This window comes from Chanodichthys erythropterus, chromosome 9 (assembly GCF_024489055.1).
Source record: "Chanodichthys erythropterus isolate Z2021 chromosome 9, ASM2448905v1, whole genome shotgun sequence".
Lineage (NCBI taxonomy): Eukaryota > Metazoa > Chordata > Actinopteri > Cypriniformes > Xenocyprididae > Chanodichthys > Chanodichthys erythropterus.
Genome location: NC_090229.1, coordinates 27,987,093 through 28,011,374, shown reverse-complemented (window position 1 = coordinate 28,011,374; position 24,282 = coordinate 27,987,093). Strand labels below are relative to the sequence as shown.

The 24,282-nt window shown below is 41.0% G+C and overlaps 1 protein-coding gene and 1 pseudogene across 1 annotated transcript; both read left to right on the top strand.

Annotated features, from left to right (window-relative positions):
- Window positions 1-4,637: 4,637 nt before the first annotated feature.
- LOC137027253 (DLA class II histocompatibility antigen, DR-1 beta chain-like) lies at window positions 4,638-7,360 on the top strand. Its single transcript, XM_067395215.1, has 5 exons — window positions 4,638-4,747; window positions 5,040-5,312; window positions 5,976-6,257; window positions 6,339-6,452; window positions 6,540-7,360. Exons 1-5 carry the CDS (start codon window positions 4,678-4,680, stop codon window positions 6,560-6,562), a joined length of 762 nt encoding a protein of 253 aa, XP_067251316.1. The 5' UTR covers window positions 4,638-4,677; the 3' UTR covers window positions 6,563-7,360.
- A 3,404-nt stretch (window positions 7,361-10,764) lies between these two features.
- LOC137027456 (5S ribosomal RNA) lies at window positions 10,765-10,881 on the top strand (annotated as a pseudogene).
- Window positions 10,882-24,282: the final 13,401 nt, after the last annotated feature.

The following is a 24,282-nucleotide window of genomic DNA, read 5'->3' as shown; positions in this document are numbered from 1 at the left end:
AGGTCTTTTTTATTTACAGGTTGTAAACTTAAAACAGAACATCAAGTTAATACTTTGTGTTTCTTGTAATCCATTGTCCTTTGTGTTAAGTATTTCAAAGTATTCCAAATTATTTAGATTAAGTTACTAAACATGAGTAATGTAACGAAATACGTTACAGATTACTTTTTAAAGCATGTATTTTGTAATCTGTAGTGAAATACATTCTAAAAGTAACCTTCCCAACCCCATATATATATATATATATATATATATATATATATATATATATATATATATATATATATATATATATATGTATACTTATTATATAAAACTATACTGTCAGTACACTATAGTTAACAATATCAATGCATTTATTTCCATTCAAAGGGAGGGAAACTGATAGAAAATGATCAGGCTTAAAATATTGCCTCTAGTGGACAACATTAATATCACAGCCTTCATCTTTTAGTTGAAATGGAGTGTAGACTTTAGAATTTGCTGTTAACCTCCAGAGAATCATAAATTCCATGTGTACAAAGTTTTGAGAAGTTTGGACTTTGTGGATAACAGGTCATACCAAACACATGCAAAAATTGTATCTGTAAACTGTTTGATCAATCAAAATTCTTTTAATATTTTATTGCCAGCTTGGTCTAGAAAAAGTTAATAAAAAGTTGATTTATTTCACTAGTTCCATTAAAAAAGTGAAACTTGTATATTATATTAATTCATTACACACAGACTGATATATTTTAAATGTTTATTTCTTTTCATTTTGATGATTATAACTACTAAGACAACTAAGGAAATCCCAAATTCAGTATCTCAGAAAATTAGAATATTACTTAAGACCAATACAAAGAAAGGATTTTTAGAAATCTTGGACAACTGAAAAGTATGAACATGAAAAGTATGAGCATGTACAGCACTCAGTACTTAGTTGGGGCTCCTTTTGCCTGAATTACTGCAGCAATGCGGCGTGACATGGAGTCGATCAGTCTGTGGCAGTGCTCAGGTGTTATGAGAGCCCAGGTTGCTCTGATAGTGGCCTTCAGCTCTTCTGCATTGTTGGGTCTGGCATATTGCATCTTCCTCTTCACAATACCCCATAGATTTTCTATAGGGTTAAGGTTAGGCGAGTTTGCTGGCCAATTAAGAACAGGGATACCATGGTCCTTAAACCAGGTACTGGTAGCTTTGGCACTGTGTGCAAGTGCCAAGTCCTGTTGGAAAATGAAATCTGCATCTCCATAAAGGTGGTCAGCAGCAGGAAGCATGAAGTGCTCTAAAACTTCCTGGTATGCGGCTGCGTTGACCTTGGACCTCAGAAAACACAGTGGACCATCACTGACTGTGGAATCTTTACACTGGACCTCAAGCAACATGGATTGTGTGCCTCTCCTCTCTTCCTTCAGACTCTGGGATCCTGATTTCCAAAGGAAATGCAAAATTTACTTTCATCAGAGAGCATAACTTTGGACCACTCAGCAGCAGTCCAGTCCTTTTTGTCTTTAGGCGCTTCTGACGCTGTCTGTTGTTCAAGAGTGGCTTGACACAAGGAATGCAACAGCTGAAACCCATGTCTTGCATATGTCTGTGCGTAGTGGTTCTTGAAGCACTGACTCCAGCTGCAGTCCACTCTTTGTGAATCTCCCCCACATTTTTGAATGGGTTTTGTTTCACAATTCTCTCCAGGGTGCGGTTATCCCTATTGCTTGTACACTTTTTTTCTACCACATCTTTTCCTTCCCTTCGCCTCTCTATTAATGTGCTTGGACACAGAGCTCTGTGAACAGCCAGCCTCTTTTGCAATGACCTTTTGTGTCTTGCCCTCCTTGTGCAAGGTGTCAATGGTCATCTTTTGGACAACTGTCAAGTCAGCAGTCTTCCCCATGATTGTGTAGCCTACAGAACTAGACTGAGAGACCATTTAAAGGCCTTTGCAGGTGTTTTGAGTTAATTAGCTGATTAGAGTGTGGCACCAGGTGTCTTCAATATTGAACCTTTTCACAATATTCTAATTTTCTGAGATACTGAATTTTGGAATAATACTGAATTTTTGAAATAAACATTTGAAATATAATCAGTCTGTGTGTAATGAATGAATGTAATATAAAGTTTCAGTTTTTGAATGGAATTAGTGAAATAAATATATATACACACACACTCACCTAAAGGATTATAAGGAACACCATACTAATACTGTGTTTGACCCCCTTTCGCCTTCAGAACTGCCTTAATTCTACGTGGCATTGATTCAACAAGAAATGTTTAGAAATGTTGGCCCATATTGATAAGATAGCATCTTGCAGTTGATGGAGATTTGTGGGATGCACATCCAGGGCACGAAGCTCCCGTTCCACCACATCCCAAAGATGCTCTATTGGGTTGAGATCTGGTGACTGTGGGGGCCATTTTAGTACAGTGAACTCATTGTCATGTTCAAGAAACCAATTTGAAATTATTCGAGCTTTGTGACGGTGCATTATCCTGCTGGAAGTAGTCATCAGAGGATGGGTACATGGTGGTCATAAAGGGATGGACATGGTCAGAAACAATGCTCAGGTAGGCTGTGGCATTTAAACGATGCCCATTTGGCACTAAGGGGTCTAAAGTGTGCCAAGAAAACATCCCCCACACCATTACACCACCACCACCAGCCTGAACAGTGGTAACAAGGCATGATGGATCCATGTTCTCATTCTGTTTACGCCAAATTCTGACTCTACCATCTGAATGTCTCAACAGAAATCGAGACTCATCAGACCAGGCAACATTTTTCCAGTCTTCAGCTGTCCAATTTTGGTGAGCTCGTGCAAATTGTAGCCTCTTTTTCCTATTTGTAGTGGAGATGAGTGGTACCCGGTGGGGTCTTCTGCTGTTGTAGCCCATCCGCCTCAAGGTTGTGCGTGTTGTGGCTTCACAAATGCTTTGCTGCATACCTCGGTTGTAACGAGTGGATATTTCAGTCAAAGTTGCTCTTCTATCAGCTTGAATCAGTCGGCCTCTAGCATCAACAAGGCATTTTCACCCACAGGACTGCCGCATACTGGATGTGTTTTTCCCTTTTCACACCATTCTTTGTAAACCCTAGAAATGGTTGTGCTTGAAAATCCCAGAAACTGAGCAGATTGTGAAATACTCAGACCGGCCCGTCTGGCACCAACAACCATGCCACGCTCAAAATTGCTTAAATCACCTTTCTTTCCCATTCTGACATTCAGTTTGGAGTTCAGGAGATAGTCTTGACCAGGACCACACCCCTAAATGCATTGAAGCAACTGCCATGTGATTGGTTGATTAGATAATTGCATTAATGAGAAATTGAACAGGTGTTCCTAATAATCCTTTAGGTGAGTGTGTGTATATATATATATATATATATATATATATATATATATATATATATATATATATATATATATATATATATACACACAGTACAGTCCAAAAGTTTGGAACCACTAAGATTTTTAATGTTTTTAAAATAAGTTTCGTCTGCTCACCAAGGCTATATTTATTTAATTAAAAATACAGTAAAAACAGTAATATTGTGAAATATTATTACAATTTAAAATAACTGTTTTCTATTTGAATATATTTCACAAAGTTATTTATTCCTGTTATGGCAAAGCTGAATTTTCAGCATCATTACTCCAGTCTTCAGTGTCACATGATCCTTCAGAAATCATTCTAATATGCTGATCTGCTGCTCAAGAAACATTTAATGTGTACAATTGTACAAAATATTTGTGTACAATATTTTTTTTCAGGATTATTTGATGAATAGAAAGTTCAAAAGAACAGTGTTTATCTGAAATCTAATCTTTTGTAACATTATTAATGTCTTTACTGCCACTTTTGATTGATTTAATGCATCCTTGCTGAATAAAAGTATTCATTTCTTTAATTTCTTTTCAAAAAAATAAAAATAAAAATTCTTACTGACCCCAAACTTTTGAACGGTAGTGTATAATGCTACAGAAGCTTTGTATTTCAGATAAATGCTGTTCTTTTGAACTTTCTATTCATCAAGGAATCCTGAAAAAAAAAAGTACACAACTGTTTTCAACATTGGAAATAATCATAAATGTTTATTGAGCAGCAAATCAGCATTTCTGAAGGATCATGTGACACTGAAGATTGGAGTAACAATGCTGAAAATTCAGCTTTGCATCACAGGAATAAATGACTTTGTCAAATATATTTAAATAGTACACAGTTATTTTAAATTGTAATAATATTTCACAATATTACTGTTTTTTACTGTATTTTTAATTAAATAAATGTAGCCTTGGTGAGCAGACAAAACTTCTTTTAAAAACATTAAAAATCTTAGTGGTTCCAAACTTTTGGACTGTACTGTATATATATGTCAGATGGGTGTGTGTAGTGGTGAGTATGGTGCACGATTGTGACCATCCTGCCAATTTTTGGATTTATGGTCTCTACACTGTTACATTTCAGTGCTTGGATACCTAATTATTGAAATTTGTCACTAAATAATGTAACAATTCGTCAGATAGATAACTTGAAAATAACTGGTTTTTGTTTTCAAATGAAAGCAGTATGCTGCCTAGCAACACTTGACACTTATCCATGCACTAAATGGTTGAACAGTTATCTTAGACATCCATCTCATAAACATGAACAAAAAACTGACAACATTCAACTGGCATTCAGTGAGTGAAAATGTCACAGCCAAAGCTCTTGAGTTGTGATTTTATATTGGCACTGGCTGCATTCCTTGTTGTAGAAAGTGGTAAGTAACATGAGCGGTATCGAAGTAATATAATTAAATATCAACAATAAATTGCATTATTATTGTTATGATTGTTAGTAGTAGTAATAGTAGTAGTAGTAGTGGTGGTGGTGGTGCAGCATTATCTTAAGAAGGGTGACGTTCTAATGGTGATGGACCTTCCAAGGAAAATATTACTTGACAAGTACTTTTTATAAAGACAACCAGCTGACTGATGCATCCAAGTTCTTCTGTTTCTTACTTCTTGACATATTTATCTGACAGTTTGTTCTCTGTCTAAATTCTTTTTCAGCTAATGTATATTACCGATACCGTATGTCAAGATGCATCTACAGCTCCTCTAATATCAGTGACATGGTGTATTTTAACAACTATTACTTCAATAAATATCTATTCATACAATTTGACAGCACTCTGGGGAGGTTTGTGGGGTTTAATGAGTATGGAATGAAACTTGCAGAGATCTGGAACAATGGCACCATTGTGCAGGAAGAAAGAGCTGTTGTGGACTGGTTCTGCAAAGGTAATGCTCAAGAAATTGACTCCCATATCTGTGATAAATCAGGTAAGTGGCTCAAGACTCTTCTCTCATTTTTACTGTCAACATGTAGAGCATATGTTAGTATCTAGAAAATAATTATTTGCAGAAAGATAGTAAGCAGAAAGTAAGCATTAAATAGTAGCATTTGAAATGAATCAAATTTTAAAAACTTATTGTGAATAAAAATAATTCATATTTACAGGGATTCTTCAATTGACCTTTCTTTTATCAAATTAACCACACACACACACACACACACACACACACACACACACACACACACGCACAGGTTAGTTTTGCTATCAAAGTGAGGACATACCATAGGCGTAATGGTTTTTGTACTGTTTTGTACTGAAACTGTACATTCTATCCCCCAGACTACCCCTACTCCTAAACCTACCCATCACAGGAAACTGTCTGTATTTTTACATTTTTAATAAAACATTTAGTATATTTTTAAAGCTATTTTAAATATGAGGACTCATGAAATGTCCTCATATTTAATGTTTGCGTCATAATACCAGTGTAATACCCATGTCATTATACAAATTTGTGTCCTCATAAATCACAACAAAAGCGCGCACACACACTCTTTGGGTTTCTGTGTTTTATGGTTACTTTCCTTAGACATAATGATTTTTATACTGTACAACCTGTGTATTTAGGATGTTGCTCTTCTTGATTCAGTGAAACCGAAGGTTAAGCTCAGTTCAGTGACGCAGGCTGGTGGCAAACATCCAGCTGTGTTGATGTGCAGCGCATATGAATTTTATCCTCCACACATCAAAGTGTCCTGGCTGAGAGATGGTAAACTGATGACCTCTGAAGCGACCTCAACAATGGAGCTGGCTGATGGTGACTGGTACTACCAGATTCACTCTGAGCTGGAGTACACCCCCAAATCTGGAGAGAAGATCTCCTGTATGGTGGAGCATGCCAGCGTCAATAAACCCATGATTTATGACTGGGGTAAGAGGAGATACTCACCTACTCTAATCTTAGTACTACTTTTGTGGACAGCATAGTTTGACACACCAGTGTACCCTACAGATCCATCTCTCCCTGAGTCTGAGAGGAATAAAATCGCTATTGGAGCTTCTGGTCTGGTGCTGGGAATCATCATAGCAGCTGCTGGACTCATTTACTACAAGAAGAAATCAACAGGTTAGTGAGAATATTTCAGAATGACGTTAGTCTATTTACATCATCCCTGTTAATGCATGTAACATATAAATATTTTTTTCTTGACAGGGAGGATCCTAGTACCTCATTGATAATGGTAGATTTCTGATAACTCATGCACATGATTAATAATTAGGCCTATTTTTACATATTTCAGTTTGTCATTCTGACTGCAAGGAGACCAAGAATGAAGCATTGTCCTTTATGCCACAATTATCATATATAATCCTTGTAACACAGTTCGTATGTACAGGAAGGAGACGGGAACTGGCGAACGTGTAAACAAACTTTAATATGTAAAATAAACAAAGAATAAAATTAAAGTAATGCCGGCAGACCCTCACGGACGTCTGCCAGCCACACAAACGTAATAAAACATAAAGTAAAGTCCAGGCCTGGTCCTCTCTCGTCCTTCACTGTCGTCGCTCCTCCTTTTATGCTTCCAGAGCTCCTCTGTGATTCGAGACCGGTGCAATGCGCAGCTGATGCTCATTATCACTCGCGTCACCAGCCTCGCACCGCTCCCTCACGGCTCTCGCCCGCCCTGCTCGTCACAATTTGCACAATCCTTTAGCTGATGCTTTGTTTTTTAAATTTAAAACAAGGGAAACAACAATGATATAAATATAGCATAAAATCTGACACTTATTTTTTTTCTGGGAAGTATTGTATGAATATAATATCATATTTGAGTAAGATCAGTGACAATGATGCAAATGATGTGACAATGTTGACAATGATGTAAATGATGTATAAAATATAGAGAAAATACAGATTATTGTTCTCACTGAGTTTGTCTCTTTTTGTACATACAGTAGAAGTAGAGGAGTTTGTTATTGTTGAAACTCATAAGATATGTCTTTGTTGCTATGCTGAATACATAAAACAACTAAAACATATCTGATGAGCATATTTTACTCTTCTTTCTTTATTAAAAAAAAAAAAAAAAAAACTTATTAGATGAAGTGAATGTGTAAACTTGCATCTAATTGGTCTTAATTTTTATGAATGACATATTTCTATTTAGGAAACTGCCCCATATGTCCTTAAAGGATTAGTTCACTTTCAAATGAAAATTTCCTCACTCCCATGTCATCCAAGATGTCCATGTCCTTCTTTCTTCAGTCAAAAAGAAATTAAGGTGTTTGATGAAAACATTCCAGGATTATTCTCCTTATAGTTGACTTCAATAGACCTGTTGGACGGTTGAACGGTTGAAGGTCAAAATTACAGTTTCAGTGCAGCTTTAAAGGGCTTACGATACCAGACGAGGAATAAGGGACTTATTTAGAGAAGCGATCAGTCATTTTCTAAAAAAATAAAAATGTCTAGTTTATTGTCACGGTTCATGGGTTCACTTACTCGCCCTCGTGTGGTTGCGGTGTGTGTTGCCGGTGAGTGAGTGATTGTGTTGGCGTCACCCACCTGTCTGATTGTGATGTGCTGCCAGCCGTGTCTTGTTCAGTGTTTGCTATTTAATGTGCGTGTCTACATGGTGTCTTTGTCAGTTCGTTGCAGGCTGTCCCGGTGTCGTGTGTTCCGTGTTTCACTTCCCATTTCCTGGATTTCTGGACTATCGTCTTGTGCCCGCGTCTGGGTGGATTATATGAACTGTCGTCTTGTGCCCGCGTCTGGGTTGGATTATCATTGGTTTCTGATACCCGCTGCAGCCCTGCGCCACCCTGTTCATCTGCCTCCGCACACCATTGCTTCAGCATGCCTCAGTCACTGCAACGACTGCCCATTTGGAGTGAAGTTATTGTACAGCGTATTCTGTCAATAAATATTGTTTTACTTGCACTTGGATCCTCTCTCCGTGTTCATTTCCTGACATTTATAAACACAAATGATCACCTCGCAAGTGATTCCGTCAGGCCGCCTTCCGTATTCTTCAAAAAGCTTACGCTGTATGTCCTACACCTTCCCTATTCAACTTATGGAAAAAACGGAACTGGCGCCATGTTCGATCTGTAATTTGAATGGCAAAAGCACTTGTGAGGCGATCATTTGTGTTTATAAACGTATACATTTTTACTTTTTTTAGAAAATGACAGATCGTTTCGCTAGATAAGACCCTTATTCTTCATCTGGTATTGTATCATTTTGAGATAAACATGTTCTTGATTTTCAATTTCGATTTCGATTTGTTCGGTATGTACATTTCTGATATACATTAAGTTTTTAAATTATACTTTTTTTTAAATTTATGATTTATTTATGGGTTTTTTTTTACAATACATTCAGGTTTAAAGGAAATAAAAAAGTAAAAAAAAAAAATCAATAAATAAGTACATAAAAACAATAATGATAATTAAAGCTGCAGGCAGCATTTACCAGGGCTCAAGCACTTTAAGGCCTTTAAGCAAATATGCGTAAATAGGAATTGTTTTATTTAGCAAGCATGTCACCACTGAAATCATAGAGAAACAGCTATGATATATGCTAAAACAAGAGAAAGAACAGGCTTAAACAATACTACTTGATGCACAGTAAGCATGCATACACACACACACACACACACACACACGAACAAACACAGAGACACATATTTTATTGTAGATTCAGTATTTGAAATACATGATGGGTTTTCTGCATATCTCTATAACACCACTTTCAGGTTTCATTTTACTCATAATGTGGCACAACTGTTAAAACTAATAATCAACTGGAAATTAAGTGACGAATTTTGACAAAAAAGTGATATTAAATGTTAAAATAGTGATTTTATAAACTCTAAATATGAATTATAGAACAATATTTGTGAGTAGTATGACAACATGACTTTTAAATTATTGGCTGACCAATTATTGGCTCACTTTCATTTTTAAAATTGTCTGTTTTGTGTTTAAAGTACATTTCCCATGTTAAAACCATTAATTAAATGTGTTTTCACACATTTTGTTGCAGATATGGACATTTGAAATCAATTATAGGTTAGAAAATGACCCAAGAATGTGTTTGATTTTTTTGCCACTTCCTATCAAAATTTTGACATTTGGGCTCTAACATGTAGTTAATCAACTTAGGTTCTGTGTTTCCTACCCTGGTTTCGTCTCGATCGGACTAACAGTTTCCAAGATATTTGTTAGTTTTTAAGCGCTAAATCACAACGTTGTACAAACCATAAGCCAAAACCTGGCAAGTCTGGTATCATCTGGTAAGTCTGGTATGAGGTTTCAGGAGTCTAAGCACGTGACTCCCATGAAAATAAGTCGATCACACCCAAAGTTATACACAATTTTATCCAAAACCATTAAAAACATATGTTTTTATAAAAGTTTTTAACAGTTATAACGCCACCTATGGTCCGATCTCCATAAAAAATGGCATGCTTCTTTAGAGTCATAAGCTGCATATGCTCACCTATTTTTCTGAATTTCTGAGTTTTCGGCTTTTGGGCATATTTAGCCATGCCCACTTTCTAAATGACCCTGTTATAGTGACCCAAAGGGTAAAGTTAAACTTTTTTAAATAATTATTGATCTAGAGAGTCCAGAGAATTGTCCTGCACTGGTTTTGTTCCGATCGGGCCAAAAACATAGGACTAGTTCGCAAACGTTTTTCACATATTCATGAATAATTAATGAATGATTTGATTGACAGCATTGATTCTTGAGGCAAAGTTGTTCAGAATGTGGAGATCTATCCAATGATATGCATATTGTGTAGATCTGTTAAACACCACGTGATTACTGAGGTGTAAAAACTCGTTAGCGCCAACTAGTGGCCGATTTCTTTCAAAATTCTTACAGACTTCTAGGGCCATGAGTCAAACATGGCCACGAGTTTCGTTCCGATCGGCCTCCATTAACCTTGTCTAATAGGTGCTCAAACTTCATTGGCTAATGGCGGCCATGTTTTTTGAGATACGCCAATGTCCTCCTAGATCATGCCCCCTTGGACCAAGACACTGCATGATTAAATCAATCACACTAACAGTTGCATAGTTACAGCTGTTTTCATTTTTTTTAAAGTTATAGCACCACCTAGTGTCCAATCGATGATTTTTTTTTTATTGTGACCAAAGATAGATTGATAAAAAGATTGTGTGGTCGAAACTTGTTGGAAATCATATTTGATATCAACTTTAACTTTTAGTTGTCCATTCTCAATTTCAGTTTCAGAGTTGTGAAATTCTCACCCTTCTGAGCTTAACATGGTCACAGACAAAGTGTCCTGCACATTGTTATTAGTTTGTGCATCTAGCTCTTGTATTCTATCCCTTTGCTGGGTCCTGTGTTGGAGCACCAACTAACTGTGCTGGCGTAGACTTGCAGCACCTTGCCAGCACCTTGCCAGCAGCCATATCACCCTGTAGCCCAAGACTGGTTGCCCACTGAAGCTAAGCAGGGCTGAGCCTGGTTAGTACCTGGATGGGAGACCTCCTGGGAAAACCAGGTAGCTGCTGGAAGAGGTGTTGGTAAGGCCAGCAGGGGGTGCTCACCCTGTGGTCTGTGTGGGTCCTAACACCCCAGTATAGTGACGGGGACACTGTACTGTAACAAGCACCGTCTTTCGGATGAGACGTTAAACCGAGGTCCTGACTCTCTGTGGTCATTAAAAAATCCCATGGCACTTCTCGTAAAGAGTAGGGGTGTAACCCCGGTGTCCTGGCCAAATTCCCTCTATAGGCCCTTACCAATCACGGCCTCCTAATAATCCCCATCCATTGGATTGGCTCTTTCACTCTCTCTCTCCTCTCCACCTACAGCTGGTGTGTGGTGAGCGCACTGGCGCCGTTGTACTGTGGCTGCCGTCGCATCATCCAAGTGGATGATATATATATATATATATTTTTTTTTTTTTTTTTTTTTTTTCATACTCCCTCATACTCTCCTCTGAATGTTCTAGCAGCAAGCATGTTAACAGCCAAGTGAAGGTTGATGTTTTTTTTTTATTTCATTAAACATTGTGTGTAAAATGGTGGTGTTTAATGTGGTTGTTGATTATTAAATGTTGAAATGTGGGCAGTGACTAAATGTTATAAAAAGCTGAATATTATGAAAGGTATATCCTCACCATGACAGTAACTTTCACATGATTAAAATACCTTCCTTTCACTCTGTGAGCTTTTGTATGAGGAAGCATCACAAATTTAAATATCTGGTGCAGGTTTTGGCTGTGTTTGTGAAAGTCATGCATCTCTGGTATTTAAAAACTGGTTTTCCATGATTGTTGTAAACATACAAACAGGTTATTTTACAGAAGAACTGAAGCTTATAATCATGGGAAAGATTTGGGGGAACTATGGGGAAGTTTTGATCAGATTTTAACAAACTTCCCTATAGTTTCATAATACAGTATTCAACAATGGACCCTTTTCACAGACTGAACATCGCTCTCTTTCCATACATGAACAGAGAATATTTGTTTTCGTTTTGAATTAGGTAATTTAAAAGTAGATGCTTAAATGTTTCTTTATTGTTCATGTCTGTGTAACAAGTATTCACTGAGTTTGGTTTCATTTTTTTGATGCACTTCAGAAAAAAGTTCATGGAGACTGTGATGGAAGAAAGCTCACCCTGTTTGTTTTCTGTATTTTAGAAAGGCACAATATTTTTTTTGATTGTTGACATAAATAAAAGTAAATCCTTTTCAGTTTTGGATGATGTATTGCTTTTATCTGTATGATCATAAATGACAGAGTATTTAAGTCGATTTTGCTGCAATGTGAAGAAAAAAAAAAGAAAAAAAAAACTACCACAACGCCCGGTTGTGTTCGTTGACCCCAAAGGGATAAACAATGTTTTACATGCTTGTTTCACAAGTTCACACTTACAAATAATCAGATAGTAATAGTATGCTTATCAGATAGTAATAGTATGCGCATTTGGCATGCTGTCTAAAGAAAGGGCTCCGAGCTCGGTATTTGGCACGAGTACTTCCCCGTATTTCAGGTTAGGAAAGTAACCAGGTGAGTGTGAGGAGTTACAGGGATGCCGAAAAACTGTTAATAAGGATGAGTTGACTGTGTTTATATAGGCCTCCACTTATGCTGATCAGGTACATATGTTGATTGCTGATTGTTGACAGCTGGCTGAAATGACATGATGATTGGATACATTATTTGAATGTGTTCCTCCCGAGCTTTAATTAAAAATAATTTAATGAATCATAAATAATTATTGCACATGCATCTGTGGACACTAACAGATTACAGGTGGTAGAAAATTAAAGACACAGTTACAGTACCTTAGGACACAAGACCTTTCTATTGACTGAAAAACACCAGAAGAAAGATGCCCAGGGTCCCTGATTACCTGTGTGAATATGCTGCAGGAGGCATGAGGACTGCAGATGTGCATAGGGCAATAAAATGCAATGTCTGAAATGTAAAATGTCCTAGACAGTGTAACAGGGAGATGGGAAGGACAGCTGATCGCCCTTGGAAGGGCAACCCACGTGTAACCATGTGTCCCCCAAGATGTGTTTGAGAATTTGTAAGTGTCTTGGTGGAAAAGTAGAGTAACATCTCACAGCAAGAACTAGCAAATCTAGTGCAGTCAATGGATAAGTATTTGATTGTGAGAGGACATTTCTTTTTTCTTTTTTTTTTTTGCTGAATTTATAATAATGAATATAACATTAAATGTATCTGTTGGGCCTGATCATGGCAAAAGACAGCAGATTTGCTGGTATCACATTGTCCTGAAAAATGGTGACCAGGACCACAACTGATTTCACCAACCAAGCTATGTCAAAGAAATTACAACAAAACCAGCCACTTCCTTTGGTGTTAGTTGTTAAAAAGTTATACTTTTATCTCTTAAGAGAGGGCAGTCGGGTAAGATGAGCCATAGTAAGGACTTTCTTTACACAACACATCAGTAATAGCAGTGCTTGACTGACATTATTTAAACTCATGCTATTAAGAATGGATATTTAATTGAGTCAATACAAATAATGTCAGTGCAACCACATCTACATGGTCTGAGAAGTTCTGATGATCTGTTTCTAGACATGATCTGTTTCTAGAATTGTGAGCATATTTGCAACTTGCCCTCATTAGAAGTATGCAAGGCAGCAAAATCAAAAAGATTAAAAAAAAAATTGCAGAAACATTCAACTCAAAGCTACTACCATTATTCATAACCATGTCTTTACCACACACTTTGCAATAGCATTCACAAACATTTTAACTTTAAGACCTCTTGATGCAGAGAAAAATGAACACTGCTGTCACGTTCATCAGCTGGAGTGTCCTTGAGAGCCATCAGGGGGCACTCCACCTCAGACTTTTCACTTTCACAAACTACATTCCCCATAATCCATTGCCTGGACTCATCAATTGTTGCTTTCAGCTGTGTCTCATCATCTTGTTCTCCCTGCCTATATAAAGCATGGTTTATCAGTTACTCCTGGCTAGATCTTGCATGTTTTTGTATTGTACCTCTTGACCTCTTTTTTGTTTTGAAAAAAAAAAAAAAAAAACCTTTTTCATGATATTCTAATTTATTGAGATACACCTGTAGATCTGGGTCACAAGACCCGAATATATAAGAATGATTGGCAAAACATTCATGCATTTAATGGTTCAACTATAATTTTCATCACTTTCAGCAGTGGTTTATGTATCCTCAAAGGGTTTCCTGTAAAATGACACACAATTTTGTATTTAGAGCACTGTATGTGGTATGGGAAGCTTTTTTAATTTGGGTAGGCCAAATCCAGGCGGAAATCCCCAAAATGGTCCCAAGCTAAAGCATTTTTGAGAAAGATAGTTGCAAATACAAGGATGTTATTGTGTGTTTTTTTTAAATTCTCTCTCTCACCAGATAGTTATTATGTCTATGTACTGTACCAAATGCACCTATATTTCCTGTGATCTCAGTGATGTGGAACTCATTTATTCAATTTCCTTTAATAAAGTTGTGCAAATTGAATTCAACAGCACTCTGGGAAAGTTTCTGGGGTTTACTGAGATTGGAATGGATTATGCACGCTACTTGAACAACATACCATGTTAGATTTTAGAAATGTGTTTAGAAATTCAGCAAAAATAATGGATAAATTGGGTAAGTTGGAAAAAAACTCTTTTTAGTTTCTAATTTTAACAGAAACTGCAAAAAAGGTTTAGCTGTTTTATTTTTATCTTGAGGTCTTCTGGGATATTATCATGCATGCATTCTACTCTTTGTTCAGTCCAACCCAAGATTAAACTTAGGTCAGTAAATCTGGTCAGCTGCAGCTCTCCTGCTGCATTGGTGTGCAGTGCATATGACTTCTACCCTGAACAAATCAAAGTGTCCTGGCTGAGAGACGAAAGAACAATGTCCACTGAGGAGCTGGATGATGGGGACTGGTACTACCAGATTCACTCCTATCTTTAATATACTCCCAAATCTGAAGAGAAGATCTCCTGTATGGTGGAGCATGGCAGCTTCAACAAGCCCATGATCACTGACTGGGGTAAAAGTGTCTAATTTTGATAAAAGCTTCTGCCAGTCTTACATTAGATTTAAAATTTTGAAGTCAATATAATATGCAGACATGCTGAACTGACATTACCCACTTTTAAATGTTATGGTAACAAAATGATACTCCACAGACCCCTCTATCTCTGAATCTGACAGGATTAAAATCACCATTGGGGTGTCTGGTCTGGTGCTGGGAATCATCATAGCAGCTTCTGGACTCATTAATATTACAAGAAGAAATCAGAAATCAGCAGGTCAGAATAGATAAAGACAAATATTTTAGTAGTGTATTCTTATTATGACAATCAATTCCCCTTTTGTTTTGACAGGAAGGATTCTGGTATCACATCAGCAATGTCTAATACAACTTTCTGTAAGTGACTTTGATTTCATTATTGTATTTCAACTATTTATTCTTAGCACAGGACAGCCATTATGTGTTTATCGTGCATTGCAAACCAAAAAGGAAATTGTAAAAATGTGTATCGCTAAATTCGGTAGCACTTTATTTTACAGTTCGTGTACTTTCCTGGTACATGACTCCATGACACATGGTAATTACTTTGTACATATAGACAGGTGTTGGGTAATAACAGGCACTTACTTATAGTGTCTGTATATGGTAACTAACAGACACATTACTGTATTTACTAATGGAATGCACATGGTAACTATGTAGTACTTACAGACAAGTTTGGGTAATAACAGGCACTTATTTATGGCAACTAGTAAGACATTACTGTACTTACTAGTGATATACATGGTAACTATGCTGTACTCACGGACAAGTGTGGGCACAAATAACAGACACTTACAGTGTGTACATGTTAACAACAGTAAAAAAACAGAGGCTTGCCAAATAGTGTTTCCTCACTGATGTCATTTAAAAACAAAATTCTTAAGAAATAAAGTAATTGTTTTGCTGCACTATGTATGTACATTATGTAGTGTTTTATGAACTGTTAATGCTAAATTGCTCTCCACATTACAGTGCATCTTATTTTACAGTCCTTACTAGTTAATATGCTTTATTATTACAAAGGTTAAAGAGTTGGTAATTTCTATGTAATGTTTATGTACAAGGGTTCACTTTATTTTACAGTCCTATTTTCATGTACATACTATGAACGTATTAGTGAATATACCAGTTAGATAATGTGGTACAAGATACTTCTTGAGTACTACATGATATACTATTGCGGTTCAACTTGACCAATCTTTACTGGACAATGATTGTGAATGATAACCGATTGGTCAAACAGGGGTATTTTGATGACATACAAACATACAGATCAGTAACACTACAACTGTACTTGGTATACTCAGTTGTCATGTGTCAAAAGCTTTGCTTAAAAGGACTACTTAATAAGTATTAACACTATGAAGTGCTGTAGAGTTACTGTAGTATATCATTTTGGTAAGCACATTTGTTTCACAGTAGTTAAGTAAGTGCCCGTTATTTGTGTCCACACTTGTCCGTGAGTACAACATGTACATATATACCATGTATATACCACTAGTACATTAATGTGTCTTACAAGTTACCATAAATAAGTGCCTGTTATTACCCACACTTGTCTATAAGTACTACATAGTTACCATGTACATACCATTAGTAAATACAGTAATGTGTCTGTTAGTTACCATATACAGACACTATAAAAGTGACTTATTACCCAACACTTGTCTATAGGTACAAAGTAATTATCATGTATGTACCATTAGAACATACAGCAGTGTTTCTTATTAGTTTCCATGTACATACATGTCAGGTAAGTACCTTGTGTCACCACTATTTACTTTATATCAAAATGTATTTTAAAATAAAATACCAAATACCTTAATTTTAAATGTATCAAAATAAACTACAAAATACAGCAGCCACACCATGTATCAAAATAAAATACTGTATTTTTGTATTTTGAAAATGAGCATGAAATTTCTTCGCAAACCCTCCATCAGTTGGCCTATTTGATCGATCCCTTCATCATTACACTGATTAAGCAAACAATGTTTGATAGCAACAGCTTTACTCTGCCTGAGTCATGCAATAAATCTGACATATGCAACCAGTTAAAGGCACAAATATGTAGGATTTTTTAGATTAAATATTCAAAAACCACTAAAACAATGTTATATTTTTTGTTGACTTGTGTACTTATATTATCCCAAATGTTTCCAAGAAATTCTAAATCCAGAGAAATAAGCAATTTTAACCAGGACACACACCGTGTCTGTGTGTCGCCTATCAATGACATGATTACTGTCATGATCACTAGTGAGAGTGCCCTAGTCAGCCACTAGAGGGCACTCCATCCTGGACTCTTGTTTTTCACCCCTTGGACTACAATTCCCATACTCACTCTTGGACTCATTATTCCACTCATTGCACTCAGCTGTTTTGTGTTTGTTATCAGTGTCTGTCTATTTAGTCTCAGTTGTTTCTGTCCTTGGTTGTGGTTTGTTGTATTTTGTTACGTGCACTTTGTTTCTCTGGCTTTCTGTATTGGAATGTTTTTGTGGAGTTTAACCTTTGCCTGTGTTCTGGATCACATGCTTGGAGTTTCCTGTAATAAACATCGCTGCACTTGGATCTTACCATCTTGTTCTTGTGTGCACCGTGACAGAACAAACCACCATGCAGAGATCCAGCAGCAGGAGACTCCAGTCATCAGTGGGGGCTGAGGAGGCTCAGGCCCTTTTGGCAACTCTCCGCCAGAGGAGAATGGGAGTGCGGGCATTTGTCCAGAAGTTCTGGTCACGGGCGGAGGGGTATGGTCTCTCGGATACGGTCCTCAAGGACACAATTAATAACTGTCTGGATAAACCTCTGCCGCAGTGGGAGATGGAGCTGGTAAGGGGGTTAAACTTTTGGAATTTCTCCAATTACCTGCATCTGCGTGGGAATGGGCCGCTTCGACTACCTCCAGCACCCGCTCCAGCCCGTGAGCCCACTCCAGCCCGTGTGTCCACTCAAGAGGCCGCTCCAGCCCGTGACTCCGCTCCAGTCCGTAAGCCCGCTCCAGCCCTTGCGTCCATTCCAAAGCCCGCTCCAGCCCGTGTGTCCTTTCCAAGGCCTGCTCCAGTCCATGAGTGCGTCCCAGCCCGTGAATCCGCTTCAGAGGCCTCAGAGGAGGTTGGCACTGAGTCTCCGCTTCCCACATCTAAAAGGAGGAGGAGGAGGAGGAGGAAGGCTTCCATCCCCCAAGACCCGGAGGCGTGTCAGTGAATCCACTCCAGAGCCCGCTTCAGTTAGTGAGTCCACTCCAGAGCCTGCTCCAGTTAGTGAGTCCACTCCAGTCAGTGAATCCACTCCAGAGCCCGCTTCAGTTAGTGAGTCCGCTCCAGAGCCCGCTCCAGCCAGTGAGTCCGCCTCAGAGCCCGCTCCAGCCAGTGAGTCTACTACAGAGCCCGCTCCAGCCAGTGAGTCAACTACAGAGTCCGCTCCAGCCAGTGAGTCCACTACAGAGCCCGCTCCAGCCAGTGAGCCCACTACAGAGCCCGCTCCAGCCAGTGAGTCCACTACAGAGCCCGCTCCAGCCTGTGAGCCCGTTCCAGCCAGTGAGTCCACTCCAGAGCCCGCTCCAGCCAGTGAGTCCGCTCCAGCCAGTGAGTCCGCTCCAGCCAGTGAGTCCGCTCCAGCCAGTGAGTCCGCTCCAGCCAGTGAGTCCGCTCCAGCCAGTGAGTCCGCTCCAGCCAGTGAGTCCGCTCCAGCCAGTGAGTCCGCTCCAGCCAGTGAGTCCGCTCCAGCCAGTGAGTCCGCTCCAGCCAGTGAGTCCGCTCCAGCCAGTGAGTCCGCTCCAGCCAGTGAGTCCGCTCCAGCCAGTGAGTCCGCTCCAGCCAGTGAGTCCACTCCAGTGCCCGCTCCAGCCCGTGAGTCCACTCCAGAGCCCGCTCTAGCCAGTGAGTCCACTCCAGAGCCCGCTCCAGCCAGTGAGTCCACTCCAGAGCCCGCTCCAGCCAGTGAGCCCGCTCCAGCCAGTGAGTCCGCTCCAGCCAGTGAGTCCGCTCCAGCCAGTGAGTCCGCTCCAGCCAGTGAGTCCGCTCCAGCCAGTGAGTCCGCTCCAGCCAGTGAGTCCACTCCAGTGCCCGCTCCAGCCCGTGAGTCCACTCCAGAGCCCGCTCCAGCCAGTGAGTCCAGTCCAGAGCCCGCTCCAGCCAGTGAGTCCACTCCAGAGCCCGCTCCAGCCAGTGAGCCCGCTCCAGCCAGTGAGTCCACTCCAGAGCCCGCTCCAGCCAGTGAGTCCACTCCAGAGCCCGCTCCAGCCAGTGAGTCCACTCCAGAGCCCGCTCCAGCCAGTGAGTCCGCTCCAGCCAGTGAGTCCGCTCCAGCCAGTGAGTCCACTCCAGTGCCCGCTCCAGCCCGTGAGTCCACTCCAGAGCCCGCTCCAGCCAGTGAGTCCAGTCCAGAGCCCGCTCCAGCCAGTGAGTCCACTCCAGAGCCCGCTCCAGCCAGTGAGCCCGCTCCAGCCCGTGAGTCCACTCCAGAGCCCGCTCTAGCCAGTGAGTCCACTCCAGAGCCCGCTCCAGCCAGTGAGTCCACTCCAGAGCCCGCTCCAGCCAGTGAGCCCGCTCCAGCCAGTGAGTCCGCTCCAGCCAGTGAGTCCGCTCCAGCCAGTGAGTCCGCTCCAGCCAGTGAGTCCGCTCCAGCCAGTGAGTCCGCTCCAGCCAGTGAGTCCACTCCAGTGCCCGCTCCAGCCCGTGAGTCCACTCCAGAGCCCGCTCTAGCCAGTGAGTCCACTCCAGAGCCCGCTCCAGCCAGTGAGTCCACTCCAGAGCCCGCTCCAGCCAGTGAGCCCGCTCCAGCCAGTGAGTCCGCTCCAGCCAGTGAGTCCGCTCCAGCCAGTGAGTCCGCTCCAGCCAGTGAGTCCGCTCCAGCCAGTGAGTCCGCTCCAGCCAGTGAGTCCGCTCCAGCCAGTGAGTCCACTCCAGTGCCCGCTCCAGCCCGTGAGTCCACTCCAGAGCCCGCTCCAGCCAGTGAGTCCAGTCCAGAGCCCGCTCCAGCCAGTGAGTCCACTCCAGAGCCCGCTCCAGCCAGTGAGTCCACTCCAGAGCCCGCTCCAGCCAGTGAGTCCACTCCAGAGCCCGCTCTAGCCAGTGAGTCCACTCCAGTCCCGCATGCTCTCCCTGTCAGTCCCGTGATGGCCAGGAGGGCTGTCTTCACTTTTTATATTTTGGCTGTCTTGCGTGCCTGGAGGATGCACTCAGAACAGCCCGAGCCCGCTCCAGCCAGTGAGTCCGCTCCAGAGCCCGCTCCAGCCAGTGAGTCCACTCCAGAGCCCGCTCCAGCCAGTGAGTCCGCTCCAGCCAGTGAGTCCGCTCCAGCTCCGCATGCTTTCCCTGTCAGTCCTGTGATGGACTCAGGGCAGCCCGAGCCCGCTGCCGTCCCAGAGCAGCCCGAGCCCGCTGCCGTCCCAGAGCAGCCCGAGCCCGCTGCCGTCCCAGGGCAGCCCGAGCCCGCTGCCGTCCCAGGGCAGCCCGAGCCCGCTGCCGTCCCAGAGCAGCCCGAGCTCCCTGATACGGCCACGGAAGCCGTCACCGAGCTGTCCGCTCTCCCTGATACGGCCACGGAGGCCGTCACCGAGCTGTCCGCTCTCCCTGATACGGCCACGGAGGCCGTCACCGAGCTGTCCGCTCTCCCTGATACGGCCACGGAGGCCGTCACCGAGCTGGCCGCTCTCCCTGATACGGCCACGGAGGTCATCACCGAGCTCCCCGCTCTCCCTGATACGGCCACGGAGGCCGTCACCGAGCTGCTCGTTCTCCCTGATACGGACACAGAGCACCCTTGGTCGGCCCTGCTTCCACCGTCCAAGCCTTCTGCCCTGCTGCCGCCGTCCAAGCCTTCTGCCCTGCCGCCGCCATCCAAGCCTTCTGCCCTGCCGCCGCCATCCAAGCCTTCTGCCCTGCCGCCTCTGCCCAGGCTACCAGAACCGTTGAGACCCGCCTGGTCTGTTCCTCCAGCACCGCCCTGGCACTCAGCCAGGAATCCTGACCTGCCAGTGCCTGCCTGGTCAGTTCCTCCAGCGCCACCCTGGTATTCAGCCAGGACTCCAGAACCGCTGGAACCAGCCTGGTCAGTTCCTCCAGCGCCACCCTGGCTCTCAGCCAGGACTCCAGAACCGCTGGAACCAGCCTGGTCAGTTCCTCCAGCACCGCCCTGGCTATCTGTGGGGCACCCTGGATCTGACCCGCCATCCCTCCCCCTGATCCTCCTCCTGTCCACCTCCCTCCTGAGTTTTTGTGTTTTTCGTTTTTGTTTTCTGGTGGAGCGTCTGGTAGCCGCTCCTTTGAGGAGGGGTAATGTCATGATCACTAGTGAGAGTGCCCTAGTCAGCCACTAGAGGGCACTCCATCCTGGACTCTTGTTTTTCACCCCTTGGACTACAATTCCCATACTCACTCTTGGACTCATTATTCCACTCATTGCACTCAGCTGTTTTGTGTTTGTTATCAGTGTCTGTCTATTTAGTCTCAGTTGTTTCTGTCCTTGGTTGTGGTTTGTTGTATTTTGTTACGTGCACTTTGTTTCTCTGGCTTTCTGTATTGGACTGTTTTTGTGGAGTTTAACCTTTGCCTGTGTTCTGGATCACATGCTTGGAGTTTCCTGTAATAAACATCGCTGCACTTGGATCTTACCATCTTGTTCTTGTGTGCACCGTGACAATTACCCTCGATTTCCCGTTTTATTTTGTCGAAAAACCATGGAAAAATCAAAGACACTTTAGTACTTTATGAGTTTTATTAGACAGGGAAGTAACTGTTTGGATACATTCATCGACAGAAAACTCATCATGTTATATCGCTTAACACATTAAGGGCCAGATTTACTAAACGGGGCAAATTAGCGTGAGAGCGCAATTCCACAGATGTGTAGGCAAGTGTGTGGCAAGTTTTGCACGTGTTCTGCTGACATGCAAATTAAAGAACACAGACACGGTCAGATTATTTACATAATGACTAATGCAATCTACCAAGGGCAGTGCAAATTAGAGTTGGGTCGCATATAAACAGAGCTGAATCAGGTGCGGGTCGACACAGGCGCAACTTAACATGTAATCTGACAAACACAACTGCGTGTCTTTAGTAAATTTAAGTAGTTTTTTAATGCCAAAAGAGGGTTTGCGCTGGCACAATCTGTTAGTAAATCTGGCCCTTTTTGTTTGAATCTTGTTTTCTTGATTTATTGCGAGTACCATGTTTTACCATGACTAATATCGATCTAGCTTACTGCAGTGTGCAACAAGTGTCTCATAGTAGCCGCTGAGCGAACGCACAGAATAGCACTATACCAACTTTCAACACCAAATGTATCTAATATGATAAACAGCGCTGCTTTACCCTACGTGCACATGACCGAAAGAAGCAGAAGCGGCGACTGTGGCATAATAAAATATCCGCTGCTGTCGTGCTGTGTGTCGCACTGGCGCTTGTCTCTCATTAGTAATCGCTCCAGTGGGCTCGTTCAGCTTCCACAGCATTTGGTCCTGCTCTGCTTCATACTAAAGTAACATTAATAATCTCTCCATAAACATGATTTCTGCCTGAGTCCTGTTCCGATTCTTTTCCACCGGCTGTAGACGTGAAGAAGACAATACATCCCATGATTCCGTGAAATCAAGGTGTCATCGAGCTTTGCCTTTGTTTTGAATTAGCGATCTTTAGAGGCGAAAATTTACATATTGTGGCTTTAACAGAACAAATATTCACATATCCCTGTGATCTCCCTGATGAAGGTTAGTTTTAAAGTAACCAACAGTGTAATGTTTGCGAATGACTCATAATTGTATCCTAATTTAGTTACTTGGTGTTTGGTAATGAAGGGCCTACTTTGCATCAGCAACACTGACTCATTCATAAGAAGACAACTCATGGCACCTGTATTCATAGCAACTAGTTTTTAACCAATTAATCATTTGATTGTTAATCATAAATATAGTCTGCTGCTCGGTATAATTGTTTTCAAGAACATTATGTAAATTGGTAAACTATTTAGCCTAGGCTACTAAAATGAACACCAAAACTTAACATGAACTGTTAAAAATTATAGCAATTCATGCTAAAAATTGATGGAAAGCTGGCAGCCTGCACGTTTCTTGACCACCTTCTTCCATATGGATCAATTTTCTGTTCTGATCACAACAAGTCTCAGCAAACTATAGAGCAGGCACCAGAGGTCGCAATTTTATGATGTCATCATGTAGACTTCTTACAAAGTATTTACAGTATTTTAAAAATAGAAAAATACAAAATACAAAGCCATTTTCATCAACCCTATCAAATACAAATTACAAAATACTATTTTGTATTTGAAATACGTATTTGAAATACATGTATCATAAATATTGCCCATGCCTGTATATATGTATAAGGAAAGTACACACCCTAAATTCACTTACATGATTCTGTCAAACTGCAGAGTATTTAATAGAGTTTTTTGCATATTTTATTCTATTCCAAGCTTAGTACGTTTGTTGGGGGAAAATGCTGTGCAATAAAATTTATTTATGTGAGGTAGGTTGCGATTTGTGATTTGGGGAGACAGTCCCATGGCACGAAATCAACCATTGACCAGTTTCATTTTTCCCCCTCCTTTCCAGTGGAACATTCCAGAGACTTTCTCTTAAACTTCAATAAATTCACTCATAAATTGCTTAGATATATACTTTGTATCATGTATGTTTTATATAGGCCTAACCCGAGTTCTTTCTGTGTGTAAAAAGTTATTGTAGCCAGATTCTTATGAACTTCTACCTCAATTATATGAATTAATCAACAGTAGTTTCCTTAGATATATCTTATATAGCATGTGTGTTTTTATACAACCTGTGGAGTTCTTTCTGTGTGTTAAACATTTATTACAGCTAAACTCTTATGAAAGTCTACCTCAATTATGTGAAGTATATGCTGTTATTGTCTGTTTGATGGATGAATGATTTCCAGAATTTTGATACAAAGTAGTAAGTGTCTTCTGAAAGCATTTATTACTAAAACTCTCAAAAGATTGGGAGCACAGGATCATGTGAACATTATGATAATTGCTTGAACAGGGTCGCGATCAGCCCCGACAAAACATTGCAAAACGTTTTTTAAAGCGTTGAACACCCTGTTCTGATGATGCAAGAGTTGCAACTATGGCAGCTGAGAAGGCCATTCTTTGTGTTCTTTTTGAAGAATTTTCTGAGCCTGATGAAATTGGTATAAATACGTGTTTTATACTGCAAAATACGCTAAATGTTACAGTCACTGCCCTTGCCATCCATCCAGAATAAAAGAGAACATTCCAATCGAGTGAAGGGATTTGTGGATACCGTGGTTCCTAATTATTGTGATTCAACATTTGCCTCACATTTCAGGATGAAAAGACAAACATTTCAGGTGAAGGATAATCCACC

Excerpts from the sequence above, each read along its gene's own strand:
- LOC137027253 (XM_067395215.1), top strand. The coding sequence starts at position 4,678 with ATGTCACAGCCAAAGCTCTTGAGTTGTGATTTTATATTGGCACTGGCT. Across the intron at positions 5,313-5,975 it reads CCATATCTGTGATAAATCAG|TGAAACCGAAGGTTAAGCTC; the intron begins GTAAGTGGCTCA and ends TTCTTGATTCAG. Across the intron at positions 6,453-6,539 it reads CTACAAGAAGAAATCAACAG|GGAGGATCCTAGTACCTCAT; the intron begins GTTAGTGAGAAT and ends TTTTCTTGACAG.